The following is a 16,873-nucleotide window of genomic DNA, read 5'->3' as shown; positions in this document are numbered from 1 at the left end:
CAGGTCAAATGCCTCATTCATGTTCCTCCAATCTGACTGGCCTCGTGTCAGCTGCGGCCAGGCCCACTAGATGTATATATGTACAATTTCTTGCAGGATGAGCAGGTGTACATCGTAAGATGTGCACATAAAACATCAAAAATTGATGGGACGGGCTAAAATATTTCGCAATTCAAGCCTATAGTTCGAAGCTCATGACAGATGATCATATAATAATACTCATGAATATGTTGTGGAGCAAAGCGTTATTGAAAACAAATCGGTGTTTTAACGCTGAGGCGAAGCTTTTTGTGGGAACAGTGAAACATATGGTATCTGATGTGGTGTTAATGAAAATTGTTAACCCATATTATTATTATATTTTAGGAAGCATTCTCCTTCAATCCGAGGAATTTCTGTTTTCCACCCACTCGATTTAAGTGTGCGGTTGAACACGAAGCCTCATAACGCTCTGTAGACAACAGATAACCAGGGAAAAAGAAAATTGTTTTCCGCTTTAACTTACTGCCCAGAAATAAGGGAGGTGATGATCATGGGTCAGCGTGCTATCCCGGGTAGCTCTTAAAAAACAATTGCTCCGTCTTGATCCTTCTTTTCAAGGTAGTTTTTTTTTAACTGAACTAATTTGAGGATGGACAGAACATTTGCAATTTTGCAAGCACAAATGTATGTTGCTATTTGTGTCTTATAATTTTGCGCAAGCTTTGAAAATTCTAAAGTGACAGACCTATATATTATCTGCAGACGAAATACGGCTCTACCAGCATAGTTTCTTTTCTTGCAGACCCGAGGTCATAAAACTTAAGAATCTGCGCATCTTAAGCGAGCTATACTCTAGAAAAAGCTGTTGTGTAGCACAAGCAGGACGTAGCAACAGTTCGAACACAGCAAGGCGCGAGCAGGATGGCCGTAAACACTGCAGCAGGCAGTATTTTCGGATAACTAGCGGCCTTGACGAAGGAACTGGGCCGAAGAAAAAAAAGCAGACGTCGAAAACAAACGAAAACCAGGCCAACGAACTCACCGCATGTCGCGTCAGCGGGAGCCTCGTCATCTTTGAGCTTCTGCTGCGCATCCTCCGGTATCAGTTCAACGTCCGCTACCTTCGTTGGTTCACCAACCGTGCTTTGAGGTTCGACTACCGCGACGGCGTCCGCCGCTGGCGGTTCTCTCAAGATGCCGGCCGGGGAATCTGGAGCGCTGGCGGCGGCTTCGGCGCTTGCGGTCGCCGACTCAAGTTCCTTGGACGCCTTCTTGGCGCTTCGTTTGGCACCAACGCTGCCTCCGCTGCTATTGCTACTTGAACTGCCGGTTACCTTTACCTTGGAAGCCTTCTTGACTTTCTTAACTTTCCGCGGAGCTTTCAACGGCGGCTCACCACTGGCCGCGTCGGGTGTAGCTGGCGACAAGGGAGTAGCTTCGGTTTGAGGAGAGGCCAGTGGCGAGGGTGCTTTGGAACACAATGGGCTTACGGGTGCAGATCGATTCGGTTCCGAATCCTTGCTTCTCCTGATCTTCTTGAGCTTCTCAGCTCTGCCTTCTTCTGAGCCCGCACGTGGTGGTGGAGTGGGCAGGTGTGGCTTGTCTGACAATGGAGATGGTTTGTCCGGTAGCGCTGGAGGACGCTTTTTCAGCGGTAGTGAAGTTGGCACGGCAGGCTTCGGCCCGGTGCGAGAAACCTTTTCGGCCTCGACGCTGGTGGCTGCCGCTACGGCCGCTGCTGCTGCTGCTGCATCTTTCCGTGGCGGAACCGGAGGCGTAGGTGCAGTTTCTTGAGGACATTTTAGTGGTGGCGTCGTTTCTTGAGGCTTTTTCACCACAGTGGGCTCAGGCGCAGCTCCGAGAGGAATCGGCTGTCGCTTTTTTAACTCCAGCCTTCCTTGTGGCTCTTTGGATTTGAATTCGAGCCTTCCCAACGGCTCCTTCTTGCGTAGCTCCAGCATTCCCAGGGCAGGTTTCTTGCTTACCGTGTCTGCATTGTTCTTCGGTTTGTCGACGCCAGTGTCAGGCGCTTCAGGTACGGATTTTGCCTGTGGGATCACAGAGCTTTCAGCGTCCTTTCCGGTTGTCTTCGAAGGCTCCACAGCACGAGGTTTGTCTTTAGACGCGACTTTGATCTGTGACTCCGGTTGGAATGGTGGCTTATCCAGTTGGTTGGATAAGGAAGCACTATTAGCTTGCTGTGCTGCTTTGATTGAAGACTGGGTTTCTGCAGTAGCACTTGACTGTGCATCTGTGGCGTCTGCCACACTAGGCTGCTTGACCTCTTGCACTTTGGGTTTTGTGTGGGTTTGAGCACTCACTTTAGTCACACTTTCCGGTGTTTTACTGAAAGGTTTAGGTTTCCCTCGCGGTTCTGGAGTGGACGGCTGGCTGGACGCATTTTCCGGCGCTTTACTGAAAGGCTTAGGCTTCCCTCGCGGTTCTGGAGTGGAAGGCTGGCTGGACGCATTTTCTGGCGCTTTACTGAAATGCTTAGGCTTTCCTCGCGGTTCTGGTGTGGGCGGCTGGCTAGACTTAGGTTGTGGACTTGCAGGACTTGCCCTGGAATCTTTCTTCACTTTCGACTGATCTTGCTCTATTTTCCGACCAGTTTTAAGCTGGGCGAGAGACGCAGAGATTTTGCTCGCTTTTGTCGCTTTCTTAGTTCCTGGCACTGCCGTCGCTGCAGTAGCTCCCACAAACTTTGCGTCTTGCGTTGGCTGTTTTATGTCGTTATCACTTTTCTTCGGAGGAAGTTCTAGTGTGATCACAGCGGGCGAGATTTCGCGCGTCCTTCCTTGTAGCGACTCGTCAGCTGTGTCATCGCAGTGCCCGTTGGGTGTCGGAAGGCAATGCACAACACTCTCCAAGAGGTCAGGTACAGGACTATCTCCGGGAGACACTTTACCCTTCGCTCCCTTCTTGAGTTTCACCACCACAGTTTCGTATATTTCGCTCACTTTAGGAAGTTCGATTGTAGGCGTTGTTTCGCCATCCCCTGAGCGCTTTTCAGGGGGACATTCAGGTACTGTGCAACCAGGCGTAGACGCGCTATTATGCCTGCGCTGTCCTGATCGAGCTAATCTTTCCGATTCTTGAGGTACGCCTGAAGTAGCTGTGTTTAATCGCTCCTCGGAGCCGTCTCGGTTTCGCACTCTCCGTCTTCTACGGACGTTATCATTCATAACGTCGTTCTGGGAACTCTGGAAACTGTTCTTATCTGTTACGGGAAGCAATTCGCGCCGTATCTCTTCGGCAGCTGCTGGCGGTGAATCTAAACCCAACATGTCTTCGAAATCAACCGGCAACTGACCCACCTGTACCTCCTTGAAGCTTCCAATACCGGAATCCACGGAGCGCGTGCTGTGGCCTGACCCATCTTGCCTGGTACGTGAAACAACCGGACTGGACTCATGCAAAGTCGGGTCCTCCCTGAACTTCACGACGTGTCTATGTCTTGTAATAATGCCCATAGACTCTCGCCTCTCCTTGGATCCCCTAGCTGGCCGGTGGTACTCCTTCAGGGCAGGACGTTCACGAATGACGGGCTTGTACTGGTCGTACCAGGACGACGCGTACGTAGACTTGTAGTAGCTGGAGATGGGAGATGGACTGGACTCGCGGCCCAAGCGGCGTGGAGGCGGTGTCATTCCCCTCGCGGGAGAGCTGCAGCGGTGATGGAAATCAGAGCCACCCAGGCTGGAGAGCACATAGTTGGCCGTCGAAGCCAGCGCCGATGAACTGGGCCTGAAGAGGCACTCAGAAGAGCCCCAGCTGCTGTCTCGGAGTCTACGGGACAGCGATGGATTGCGCGCCCTGTTGAGATCCAGGGAACTCTGATGCAACCCGGCCCTCGAACGTGGAGGCATATCGAACGGCGACGATGAGAGGCTGGTGAAGGCAGTGCTTCCAAATAACGGCGTACCCCCGAGGGGTGTCCGAGCTCTTCGCTTCACTGAGGACATGGCGGCAAGGCAAAGACTACCGAAGGAAGCAAAAGAGCGGGTGCTGCACCACTCGTCGGAAGCACGGGCGGTGTCCGGAGAGCGCGCTAAGAATGCAGGTCTTCAATCACTTCCGTCCCGGCAGCTTGATGGCGGGGTAAAGCAGGCGGAGCGGGTCGACTCGGTGACATCCGCACGCGCGCGCGCCAGCGGCGCGGTGGCACGAACAAACACAAATGCAGGCAAGGACCGTCTTCAGAAGCGTTGGCGCCGAGGAAATCTTCGAAAGGTTCGCGGAGTCGGCTCTTGCTGCTGACCGCAGTCACGGCACTGGGGCGTCAGGCCGTATTGCTCGACGTCAGGTGTCTCCTTCAGCGCGGCGCAGCGCTGTCCGCGCGCCACGAAGGAGATTGCGACTCTGCCGAGGTCCCTGCTTGTGCCGCGCGCATGCACCGGGAGGGAGAGAGCTGCTAGGGTTGTGGCACCGGTACGGCGCCCTGGCCGGGGCGAGGGGCCGTGTAGCGAAGAAGAGGGAGAAGAACAGAAGAGAGCGCAGCAGCTGTGTTCGAAAATATCGCGCCCACCTACAGCTACCACCTTGGGCCGCGCGGGCAGCAAGAAGTCAGCGCGCGCTCGGGGTTCCCTTCCACCTGGAGCCAGGCCAGGGTTGCGGAGGAGGAGGACTTTGGGATGTGGAGAACAGGGGCCGCCGCAGGCTGTTTGCTGCTATGCACTAGGCAGCTCCAGTGGCTTTTTAAAATGCGCACGTGCAGCCGGCATTGTTGGGATGCACGTGGCGGTAATGCTGCAGACATTCTTGATGTCGACAGAAGAGCACCAGATGCGGTGTTCTTTTTACCAAGCGAGAGAAGTGCGGACAACATCCGCAGCTCGTAAAGCTGACACAGACGAAAAACACTTGGCCAGCAGAGTCGTTATGATGTTCGACTTAATGTCCGCACTTGGTGTGGGTGTGCCGAAGTGTCAAGTCCGCACCTTGGTAAGGAAACGAAAAATTTCGCGAGGGCAGTAAGTGTTGTGCGTAAAGTCATCGTATGCTAGACATTTTCTAGCCTTGAGGAGATTTATCTTTATATTTAGTTATGGCGGTTCTCACGTCGAAAACAGTCCTCAAAATTTCTGCCTATCCAGTGTGTGCTCAGAAAAAAATGTTAGTTTCTTAAGTAGAAAGTTGCATACTAAAATTATGACAATGCGATCTTAGATGTTTAGCTTTGTTCATGCAGTTGCTAAACATGCCACTCAAGAGCATTCTGCCTGATGGCGTAAAGTAAATGTGCTGAACACAGCCGCCGGAAACAGCTCAAAGAGGAACAATATTGCTTATTATAGCAAATGTTAGTGCAATGAAGAATATGCACAGTACCCAACAATAAGCATAATACAACTAATCTCAAACTGCTTTTGCTGTTTTTCCGCTGAACAGTATTTATTGGAGACCGCCAGAAGAAAACGAAAAATGCAGCTGAAGGCTAGGGACACAGTTACCAGACCAGACCTGCTATTTAGGAGTTCATCTTCAGTATACTTCTTTACCTGGAAGTATTGCATTAACCTGCTGCTAAGAGCAGCTACCAGAGATTTAGGCTTTCTGAAACGTAGCCTTCGACAGGCTTTCTCGCATCTGTGGAGACTCGCTTATGATATATCTTGATTCGAGCGACAGTCCAGCACGCACCAATCGTATGGGAGTAGGGTCAACTCTACATTATCGATAACACCGAATTCCCTCCAAAGTTTGCTGTTCGTGCTACAATTATTTTTCGAGCGTACACACGTTTCTCAATGTCCAGGTTTGAAAATCCCGTGTTGGACTAGATAACCATTAAAATCTTCGCGAAGTTACTCGCTCAAGATTGGAAAACCACCAGCTGTTTCTTCATGACACATTCACACCCCCCTCAGCGGTGCTCACAACCACTGTGCTTTCAAGATCAAATGCATCACACGCCACCCTACAACTCTTGCCGCACCTTTATTACCTAAAATTGCTATTGACTGGAACCTGGTCGCCGTATTATGTTTTGATTTTAGGTGTATTGTTTGTATATGTTGCTTTTTGCAATATATTACTTTGACCGCTGTTGTTCTGTCACGTTTTTTACTTATAAACCACAAATTTCTCGTGCATTCATTTTTATTGTTTTGTTCCTTTTTAGATGTTCCTTTTTGCGCTTCCGTGTTGTACTTGATGCTTGAAATCTCCCCCCTACGTAATTCTCTTGCTCTCAGAGCCTCACGCAGTTATTGAAATAATAAAAAGTATATACATAAATAATTTTTATTAGCCATGAAGTTGTACATACCGAGATTCGGAGCTTTTTCCCGAGAAGAAAGAATTTGTTTTGGATTTGAAAGTTTCAATAATTCAAAAATAACATCGCAACACATGAATGACAGATATTAGGATTAGGCGTAGAAGATAACTTCGCCCGCGCCGGTACAGCTAGCATCAGAAAAATAATTCTTCCTCTTTTGTCTCAAAGGGTCCCGATACGAATCACTAAAGAGTGCTCCACGCTGTCGCAGCCTTCGTGAGGCAACGCAGTGCTCGAATTTAACTTTTTCCGTGGAAACCGGAGCTAATAAATATTAATCGAGCATCGCATTTTGCTCAAGATTATTTGCTTCAAAAATTATGAAAGTAGTTTCGGTCAGGTTCTTATTAATTTAGGCGATATTGTTTTGTTTGTAGAGCAAGATTATGTTAGAATTCAGTGTTGAAACTGGCGAAACACCAACTGCAATGAATCCTACAAACGTGGCGGCTACTCGGGCAGATCTTATGGGAACCTAGAACATTGGTTCTTCATTTTAGTTGTATCTGTAACGCTGGTTCGATTTCAGAGGCGCCTATATTGTGTAGTTCTGGTGCAATCTAGATCAGAAACTGCACCAACGCCCTTATATTTATACTTCTACAACACATTCCGCTGTTACAGCTCTGGGCCCAGTTGTTTATCCAATTGATTTAATAGAGGCTACCTACTAGCAACGTCCACAGTCGATGCTCTGACTTTGGACATGATAATTGCTGGAGCAGCTATAAGAAATTACACCGATTAATTAGAAAATAGTCATTCATTTTTTAGTGAATAAAGCTTCCGTTAGGAAGCCGAAACATTCTATATGGCAAATTTTGGTCAGGGTAGCTGTGATTTTCCGCGTTTATATTTGTTGTGACATGGATATACTACTTGAGTAAAGACGATGTCCCCTCGCAGATGGTTTGGGCGAGCACACGAGGCATGACTGAACGCTGAGGGCAAATCCAACGGGATGAAAGAAAAAAAGCTGACAGGTGAAGCGCTAACTCACGGCTCACGTATATTAGTAATATTTCACTTAATGAATAAAAATTACGCAAGCTAAATATATCTTAACACACTGCGCGTAAAAGAAAGCTAACGCGAAGCCATAGGCGGATACATATTGACAGCGATAACGTTAGAGACAATAAGAATATCCAGCCATCATCACGAGAAGGACACAAACTCGATAGCTTAGATATACATTGAGGCATCCAGGAGCAGTAGCTGTCATCTTTGATTCTGGAACTGGGTGACACGAGTAGCACTGAATAGTGGACGGCATCTATGCGTACAGATTTTGCAATGAGTGAAGAGGTTTGCGTTGTGGCGTTTCAAGAATACACAAAACTAAATGGGAGGAGACGTAGGACAACGTTGATCCTCAACAAGCTATGTATCAATCACCGGCTGAAAATCAACCACTCAGATAAGGGGCGGGCGTTGTTACTGGAATTCAGGACCGCTGCACGTCACCCTCAACCGGCCACGTAGGCAGCGCTTTGTCTGGTGGAGATTGTTTGGAACTAAAGGGTATCAATGCAATACCCGCACTGTGCAAAAACTTGGAAATGCTGCACATGACGACTTCATTAATGCTGTATTATATCTTACCATGGCTCACATGAAAACCACAAGAAACATATGGCGTCTAATATAGAGTGCACGAATCCAGCATACCAAAAGTTTGCATGGATATTGAATCTGCATGACAGCACACATGCATGTCACGGAAGTCATGCGGAAACGTTACAAAAAGAGAATGAGAACCAAGGCCAAAACATTATAGAAAGCATAAGTAATAAAGCCTATTCTCGGTATTACTGGAGCTTCTATTCACAGTATTCTTTATGCGTTACTCATATCGCTCATACGAAAATTCCAATCACAAAACGGCCTATTCTCTGCATTTTATCATTTCTCGTTCTGCCTGGCGGGCATCCACTGGTCTCCGCGCACACGCCAGAGAGATTTCAAAGGGCCGTACACAATGGCAGTTCAAAATGCTTTAGCTAAACTTTCAAAGTTTTATGAAAGTTAGTTCGCACAAACAATGACCATCTCAATTTTGTCCTGTTTCTGCATGAAACACCGTCCATCAAGGTTGCTCGCGGAAGATTTTTTAAGCTCGTCTGCTTCCGTCTTAAGCATTTCAGACTTTTCAAGTCTGCAGCCTGTAGGCTCTTCTCCACATCTATATATTTTGTGCTCAGGTTTCAAGGAAGTCGTGAAAACATCAGTTTAATTCAGTATAGAAGACATGCTACGTTTTCTTGCTGGCTCATAATCGTCCTCTATACTATTACATATGCAACAGACGAACTTAAACGTTCACCTAAGAAGAGCTCCAATCAAAAAAGACTAAAATAGCAACAAAGGCTTTATTAGTTAGCTGCAGAAACCAAGAAATGAGACTGCGTGTGGCATGTTTGTGAAAGCAGCGTTCTCTCTAGGTCATCCGAGAAACAGCCTCTTCTACTTTTCACGTATCATTAAGACATTATAACATAACAGTTCCTAAGCGGGCGAGGAGAAACACTGCTAGAATTTTCAGTATCTACTGAGGGCGAAATGTGAGTTATATCACTCCATGCCTATAGCGCCGATCAAAACATAAAGAGGAACAATTGGAAGCTAATACAAAGGCCGGCATGTTGTGCCCATGAGACATGTGTACCTTCGTCCAAGCACAAGTTTACTAGAAAATGGCAGCTCGGCGGCGCCTTCTTCACCTTCCACGATGAAATCAGCCAATCGAAACAGACATAGAACCGGCTCACCTTGGTCACATGACCATATCAAACATGCTCATTGGCCAGCGGGTGACGCCGAAGCTAGCACCATATGCGCCGCAGGCTGTTCCCCATGCAGCACTTTCCACGGAAGAAAAACTTGAGCCGAAGCAAAAGATGCAGCACCGCGCTTCAAACTGCGAGGCGGCGTCGCAGTGTCTGCGGCGTGGAACTCCGCGGAAGGATTGCCATGGTAAAGAGCCAATGGAAACAACAAGGGCACGAGACGCGAACGACAATTTCTGTCATGTCACTCGTGCCAGAAACGTGTTCACTGGGCGGGCGACAATTTTTCACATCAGCAGTGCGCAGCCAGAGAAATTGGGACGGATGCCAAAGCAGCGTTGTCCGGCAACTTTTAAATTAACTGAACAAACGAGGGAAAGCAAAGGGGCCGAAAATTAAGGAGCGGACAGGAAGAAGACTGATTGAGGTTTGCGTGAATGCTTTGCTGAAGGGATATTTACCCAGTGTCCCTCACCTCGCCCTTTTGCAATTTGGAAGAGAAGTAATTTGGCATTGACGTTTCCCTTTCGTAAATTTGTTTATCGTTTAGTTTTTTTATGACGGCCGTCGATGCTTAGAAAACATACGTGGTTCGAGACTTCACCTAAACAGCATATATAGAAAACAATGTCCCCTAATGAATCTTGAAATTTTCATGATGCAGATAGGCAAGATGCGGTGCAGAACAGAATGCGTGTGTGTGTGCACTGCGCTTCGTAAACGTAGGGCGTTCCAGCTAAATGGAACCAAGATAAGAAAAATACTGAGCGTCCTAGTCCGGTGAAACCAACGAATGGTTGTTAAGAGTCGCGAAGTCTAGCCTGGAGAGTTCCTGTTCTACCCACGTTAATAAATTACCCGATAATTATTTTGAGTCATCAGTAATATGGAGAACAGGACTAGTGGAAAATAGCTAACTAGTGGAAAATAGCTAATTTTGGGTGCACAACTGCGAGCGGGCGACAAACTGGAACGCAAACACCAATGAGCGCCCCTAGGACTAATGGGGTTGAGGAACAATGTGTAAATTCAAAGGTTCTAGGGCCCCTTCATAAACAGCTAGTTGCAGTTCTTCAACCCACCTACCATTTACGCTAATGTATTTGCCGATTCTAAATGAAAGCTGTCACGTGACTAGGAGCTGGCGCTCAGCTCTCCTCCAGCGCGCACTCAAAGCCCTTGTTGGGGAAAGCCCTCCTGAGAGTGCCGTCACGGGACGCTCGGGAATGCTCTTTCACCGCCGGCTTTCGGTAATAAAGCCAATAAAAAGAATGTATTTTAACTAGATGGCAGCTTGGTGAAAACGTTTCTGTCGACTAATTTTCCAAACAATCTGCAGCTTCGACATTGACACTCTGCTCCTCGGGGGAAAAAAATAAAAGGTTATTTAATTACGACGTTGTTACTAATTTACTTTGTAGAACGAACCAAAAGGCTGCAGAATAAGTTAGCTGGATCTCATCAACCCTCGGTGGTTACAACTCGACGGGGGGCTTCGTAAATTTAAAAGCTTGTTTATGTTTATCTGGAACACGAGAACCTTGTTTCTTCTAACAGTAGTAGTAACGCAACTAAATCGAATATCGAAAATCTTTATATTTGTTTCGTCGAAGGAATCAGAAAGCGCGCATAAAAATTATTACGAATGAATTACGATCTAAGGTTTTGAAATCGTTGCGAAAAATTAGTATGGATGTTTCAATAAAGCCATTTTCAATTTTCATCAATGAACAATGAAAAAACAGGGCCCCCTGCGATGCCGAAAAGCCTTCTGCCATAATTCGTCAACAGGGAATTGCGGGCTCAACGCCGACGCGTGGTCCATCCCAGACGGGGCGTTGTTCTCCCTCATATATGGCATCTAAGACTAAGAGACTCTACAGATTTTCGGGAGGTGACTACGAAGCTGACTTCGACGCCAGCACTCTGACGCAATGTTTATATAAACGAGCGCTAGGTTATTAGCATGCGTTCTCATCACCACGTTACACTGACGCGTGTAACATGGCGCCCCAATGACAGCCGTAATTCCAATTTCGTAAATTATTTATAGCGCCCTCCGATGGCGCGTCGCTGTTTCGCTCGTCCATTCATTCATTCTGTACGAGAGAATTCTAGTTAGAATTTATGGTTCGTAATCAATTCGACTGTATCACTATAGGAGACGTCTTCAATTCTGCGCTCTCTAAGTAATTAGCATCCGATTTGGATTTCAGCAAATATATTTGCATTCGATTAATCGGCAAAGCTAAACTACTCACGCTCGATTCGGCTTAGAGAAAAGAATATTTGCGCAGCTGGCTTTGCTAATGTGGAGCAAATCATTCTGAAACTACCGTAAGAACGTTTTCTCAGTTTGAAAGCCACCGATCAATGCTCTCTGCTCTTATTACGTGCGAGATATCTCTGCATCGCACCAAAATAACAGCGGTTCGATAGTGGCGTTTGAAGGGCAGAACCAGCTTTTATAATCAATCGCCGCTATTTATCAATTTTGTTAGACTTCTACTTCAATTAGTATACTCTATTTGCGTTTCGGTACGGTCCGACTATTTGTGGAGGAGGCGTGCATTCAATTCAGCCATATTCGCAAGGATCTTGCCACTTCGGGGACATTTCTTTGGGAGCCTCGTCAGTGCTGATAAAGAGGGGGAACATGTTGCCCGATTCAAATATTCGAATACCTTCGCAATCATGGTTCTACATTTACTCTTGATGTTTTTGGCACAAACAATTTACCCTAGGAAAGGTGGGCGGAATTACGAATGTTTGCAAGCAATACACTGCAGGGAGGGGCCAGTACAAGTACGTCCTAAAACAAAATCTCTCGCGAACAGCACCCGCTTGCTTTTGCGCAGGCGCAGTGAGTCGCTAAGCGCGGGTGCTGCGCCAGGAAATTACGCGTAAGCAATTTCATAAAGTACTGCCGCGTGAAAAGAAAACGATAAAAAACTCCCGGTGTATTTGATGACTTTCCATCGCACTGCGCAGGCAGCCACACGAGAAACGTGCTGGCAAGCTTTCAGTGGTGACAATTCTCGGCCAAGGGCAGCCGGGTATCCCTAGCGCGTCTCTGGGCTAATGACGACCCTTGCATAACGGTGCAAGCGTCGCAGTGAGAGCTTGATTCCCGCACTTGGTGGTCGTTCATCCTTTCCTCTGCTAGGGCGGGAGAAAGTGGTCTTAGTGCCTGCTTTTATCGATAATTATGCCTTTAACGCAATGGGATTCAGAGAAACAGCGCATTTGGTGTGTTTATCTTGTCTTGGTGTGTTCCGTCGAGTATCCTCTGCTTTTAGGGGGGAATAAAAATGGTCGGAATTGCGGACATCTCCGACGAAGTGCTCGCAATTTTGTTCTTATTTTAGATTGTCTTTAAGTTTTTTCTTGGCACTCAAGTTTATTTGTGTTATTTAGATGGTCATACCAAGAGTTGAGCTATGTGAAGTTTAATGGCGCATAAACAAATGCCGCCATCATGCGCCAAACAAAACTTTAGACTCACGCTAAATAACTACCGTTCGCACTGATATCGATAAAAAACGTATATTCTTTGTCATTGCACGTATGTCTAGGCTAAGATTCATTATAATGGCGACTGAATGAAATTTATGCATTATGTTGATAGCGTTTGTACACGTACCCATAATTTATTGAAGGCGTTCTCGTGGACGAAGGGGAGCTGTAGAGTCTCATACATTTGAAGATGTTTGTTCTTGTCCCAGCAAAACATGTCTTCTAAAGAATGCCTGATACTGGCTTACCGCGACAGTTGATGCGCGTACAGAACAAGGTAGACAGAGGCCTCTAAAGGTCTGACGTGCTCACGCGAATAGCACACCTTAACGGCTCAATTTATTTTATCCGCCATAACTTTGTGGCGCTGGTGGCTCTATAAAAGCAAGCTCTTGTAGAACGGTGCCAATTATGTCAAAAGATTTGAAAAGAAACCGCTCGATGTGGTTAGAATACTTCCTTGGACTGCTAATGAGAATATAGTAACGCTTCTGATTACAACTCCGCTTCATTTCTGTGCTCCCGAACTGTCCTTGAGATGCATCGAGTACACTGTCCCTAATTAAGAATGCTAATAATTGCTCAAGTTATATAACTACTGACCTGTTGGACAAATATGCAGCGGCGGTCTTCTATCCTACGCTGACAGGTTAAGCACTAGACTAAAAAGGCATCACCTTCTGATTTGCGAAAACCATGCCATCAGTTATATCCGTGGACGTGTCGGCATCCAAAGCTACAAGTATCTGCAAACCTGGCAATTCTAACAACTTTTTTATTTGCTTATTGCCCGCGAAACGGTTTTGCTCAGTCCAAATGTCCCAGCAGCTTCTGACAAAGAATGTTTTGAAGTAACCACGAAAGAGGAGCGGACTTCTGGTGCCTGTACTTGTTTGATGTACTAGAGATGTCCGGTAAACAAAATGTGAGACGTGTTTTGGTACTACGGCAGGAAACTGCAACAGATGCATCGTCACCTCCCCCCGGCAAGAAAATTACGCTGGCTTCATGCCTCACCAGTGCTTATACGTGTATGCATGCACAACATAATGTGTTCAGCTATTTCCTTTTCTGAAGCCGACAATGAAGAAATGACATGCCAGTCTGAAAAAAGAAACAACAACAGAGAAGCGTAGTTTTCTTTCTCATCCGCACGAAGCAAGTGTATTCTACAAACAGAAGAAACATCAAAATGTATACATACAAAGTCAAGAAAGCCATTGATTGGTTAGCGTGCACAGAGAGTAAAAACAAAAGAGCATAGTTATAGAGATAAGCTGTGCAACGATGATTGGGTGAGTTTATTTATGTGTTTTTGTCCTTCGCATGCTTGTAGGCGACCCCTCCAAGTGTGGTTAAGTCACGCGCTTCTCAAGGTGCTCTTGAAATCACCCGTTCTCAAACAGTGCATAGATTTGACACAACATACAGGGTTTAGCGTGGTACCTAGTGACACAACAAAACAGCGGTCCTTCATGCTTCATTTCTAGCCACGTCTATCCTCGCTACAGCTCAAGAGCTACCTAAATAGCACCGGGAGTATTTTCTAATGCTGTAGCGGCAAAACTGGAGCGTGAAACTATCCAAAGCACACTGGAAAAGTATCAGCGATAAGCCATATTGTAAAAGGCCGTACGATCAGCGTATATTAAAAATCTATGTCAGTCAGCTGTTTTTCCAGAGCAAGGTTTATGGAGCAGATCCCGCGTACTCCTCGAGCGTAGACAGGTTTCACTTATTTCAGTATACATGACACATGTTATAAATATTATTTTAATGATAACCGAAAGAGAAAGATGAAAAAAAAAATATTGGTTTGTACGCTTTGCATGGAATAACGTCGGAAAGGGACATTGACTCTGAGTGACGCCGTAGTGGAAGGCCCCGGGAATTACGACTGCCAGGGTTTATTTACCGTGCACTGACATGGCGCAGTACACGGGTGCCTTGAGTTTCGTCGCCATCGAAAAGCAATCTCCGCGGCTGGGATTGCACCTCCATCCTAAAGATCAGCAGCCAATTGCTTTAAACCACGAAACCACCCCGCGGGCAGAGGGAAAGAAGAGGAGAAAGAGGAAAGTCGAACAAGTAAGCGAAAAGACACCAGTTGCCCTCAACTAGTACAAGAAGAAGAGGAAATATGGACAGCACAAAAGAACTTTATCTACAGTCAGTAGTCCCAAATATTACAGTAAGCGCATTGTGTGCCATACACTCGTGGCTCATCACGTACAAACTGTACTCGAAATCATCGGAACAGCCCCTGGAAGCCTTTGGGAGGCGAAGACGGCTACGGGGATTGCCCGAAAGTTTTCTTCTAGATTTGAGGGAAGGTAAGCCTGACCTAATTGAGGAACAAGGCTGCTAAACGTAGCACCTTAGCCCTTAAATACTTTCTGAGCATCGCGCTTTCATCACAAGAAAAGCGTAGATACTCCAGGTTGCTCGTCGCGCACAGGGGAACGATTATTGCGAGGGCGCCGGGGGCGCCAGTGACTCTGGCCAGCGGCTGCGTCAAGACGCGCTTGGTTGCGAAGCGTTGCTCCATCCGCAAAAAAGAGGTGCCTTCTGCTGCGTGCCGCCTCAGCATACGTGAATCGTCTCGCTGCCCGGCGTCGCGTAAACAAAACCGTCAGCTCGCCAAGCAAACCTCCCATGACTGACCGATGACGACCGGATTGCAAACAAATCCACCGTTTCTGATCTTTTCTTTTTCTTCGTACATCGGGTCTTTGCAAACACGTGGCATTCTTGTGAACGTGCTGGTTTCGTCGAGTATTTCTGCACTCTAGCCAATTTCTTGTGTGTCCGGCAAACGAACCACAAAAAAATGACACATGCCCACAAAAAGAAATAGAAATTTCTTCACGGGAAAGGAAAACATTGTTGAAGCCGCACAAGCTGGTGTTCGGAGTAGCAACATAGCAAAAAATAAAAGGAAACGGCAATCACGATGAAAAAAGCAACCTCTGGGGTGGGGCATACAAAATGATTGCATCCTTCTGTAAGTGTTTGCAAGCTATAGAGGAGCTCTTTCATGCAGTGGTTTTGAAAAATTAAACAGGCCGAGGAGTTTCCTTTGTGCCGAGGCTTTTTGTTGAATCCGCGGAAGCGCAACTTTATAAGTGTGAAAACAGCGCTAGCTAGGCATCACGAGCTTCGTGCGCAAGGTTGATAAACGAATCTCTTGCTCTATAAATATTGCACATACGGTAAATACGAGAAAGGTTTGGGGCAGCTAGTTAATCATAGACGACAGAAAGCAGCAGACAGGCAGGGCCCACAGAAGATAACTCCCAACAACGTAGTTGATGTATCCTCTCTGAGTTTCGCTTTACTTACAGGGCACGTATCTGTATGTGTAAAAAAAGCTGCAGCGACAGTTGTTTCAAACGAAACGCTCTACATATGCTTGTATATAAGATGATGTGTTATGAAATAATAATAACAATAATAATAATAATAATATGCTGATGATATAAAAATACTCAAGGTGATACATTCTTTTCAAGATTGCGTGCTGTTGCAATCGGACATATCTGCTTTTTCTGATTGGTGTGCGATGAATCGACTTACCCTCAATTCTTCCAAAACTAGGGTTGTGTCCTTTACTCGTAAAATACATAGCTTTCTCTACCATTATTCTGTCAATTCTGTGCTGTTGGATAGGGTTGATGAAATTAATGACCTTGGTGTACTTTTTGACCGCACCCTCAGCTTCTCCTCTCACACTAAACGCATTGCTCAGCGGGCTATGCGCACACTCGGATTCGTTTGCAGACTTTCGAGAGAGTTCCATACTCCACTTCCGTTCCTAAAACTGTACCTGTCCATATGCCTCCCGGTCTTGGAGTATGCGTCGGTTGTTTGGAATGGCACTTGCAAATCGAACTTGGACAAGGGTTGACAGAGTACAAAAAAAATTTTTACGGATATTTCATTATCGCTTTCCTTTTGCAACTTCCCCCTCTCGCTCCACCAGGAGCGCCCAACTGAATCTTCCTTCCCTTCACTGCCGTCGTATCAGACTTGATATCATATTTCTGTACAAACTCCTTCATGGCCACATTATGTGCCCTCAGCTCTTAGAGTACATCCTACTGCGCGTTCCGCGAAAGAGCATGAGGGAATTCAGACCATTTCAGGTTTCTCCTCTTCATTCCCACTCCCCTCTGGACAGGATGCAGTGGTTATTTAACTCTTTTTGTCCTCACCTTGACATCTTCCAAAACTCGCTCTGTTCATTTACATTGGATGTTCGTAGCGTTGTATTCTAAATAGTACTTTATCACATATAACTCCC

General features: G+C 46.4%; 1 protein-coding gene across 3 annotated transcripts in view; it reads right to left on the bottom strand.

Moving 5' to 3' along the window:
* LOC146178901 (putative protein kinase C delta type homolog) overlaps positions 1-16,873 on the bottom strand; it is a 425,884-nt gene that overhangs the window by 124,211 nt on the left and 284,800 nt on the right. Inside the window, exons 1-2 of one of the 3 annotated variants that reach the window (XM_084578642.1) lie at positions 2,474-4,240; positions 1,025-2,335 (exon numbers count right to left, since the gene is read on the bottom strand). The exons of 1 other annotated variant lie outside the window; for it this stretch is intronic. In XM_084578642.1, coding sequence (XP_084434768.1) covers positions 1,025-2,335; positions 2,474-3,947 — 2,785 coding nt within the window. In that variant the 5' untranslated portion in view covers positions 3,948-4,240. Of the gene's footprint in view, positions 1-1,024; positions 2,374-2,473; positions 4,241-16,873 lie in introns of those variants that run through there. One more of the 3 variants, XM_084578643.1, reaches the window with a different exon arrangement.

This window comes from Amblyomma maculatum, chromosome 9 (assembly GCF_055883805.1).
Source record: "Amblyomma maculatum isolate TAMU_Amacu chromosome 9, ASM5588380v1, whole genome shotgun sequence".
Classification (NCBI taxonomy): Eukaryota; Metazoa; Arthropoda; class Arachnida; order Ixodida; family Ixodidae; genus Amblyomma; species Amblyomma maculatum.
The sequence above is the reverse complement of the archived record's forward strand: the minus strand, read 5'-3'. Positions and strand labels throughout refer to the sequence as shown.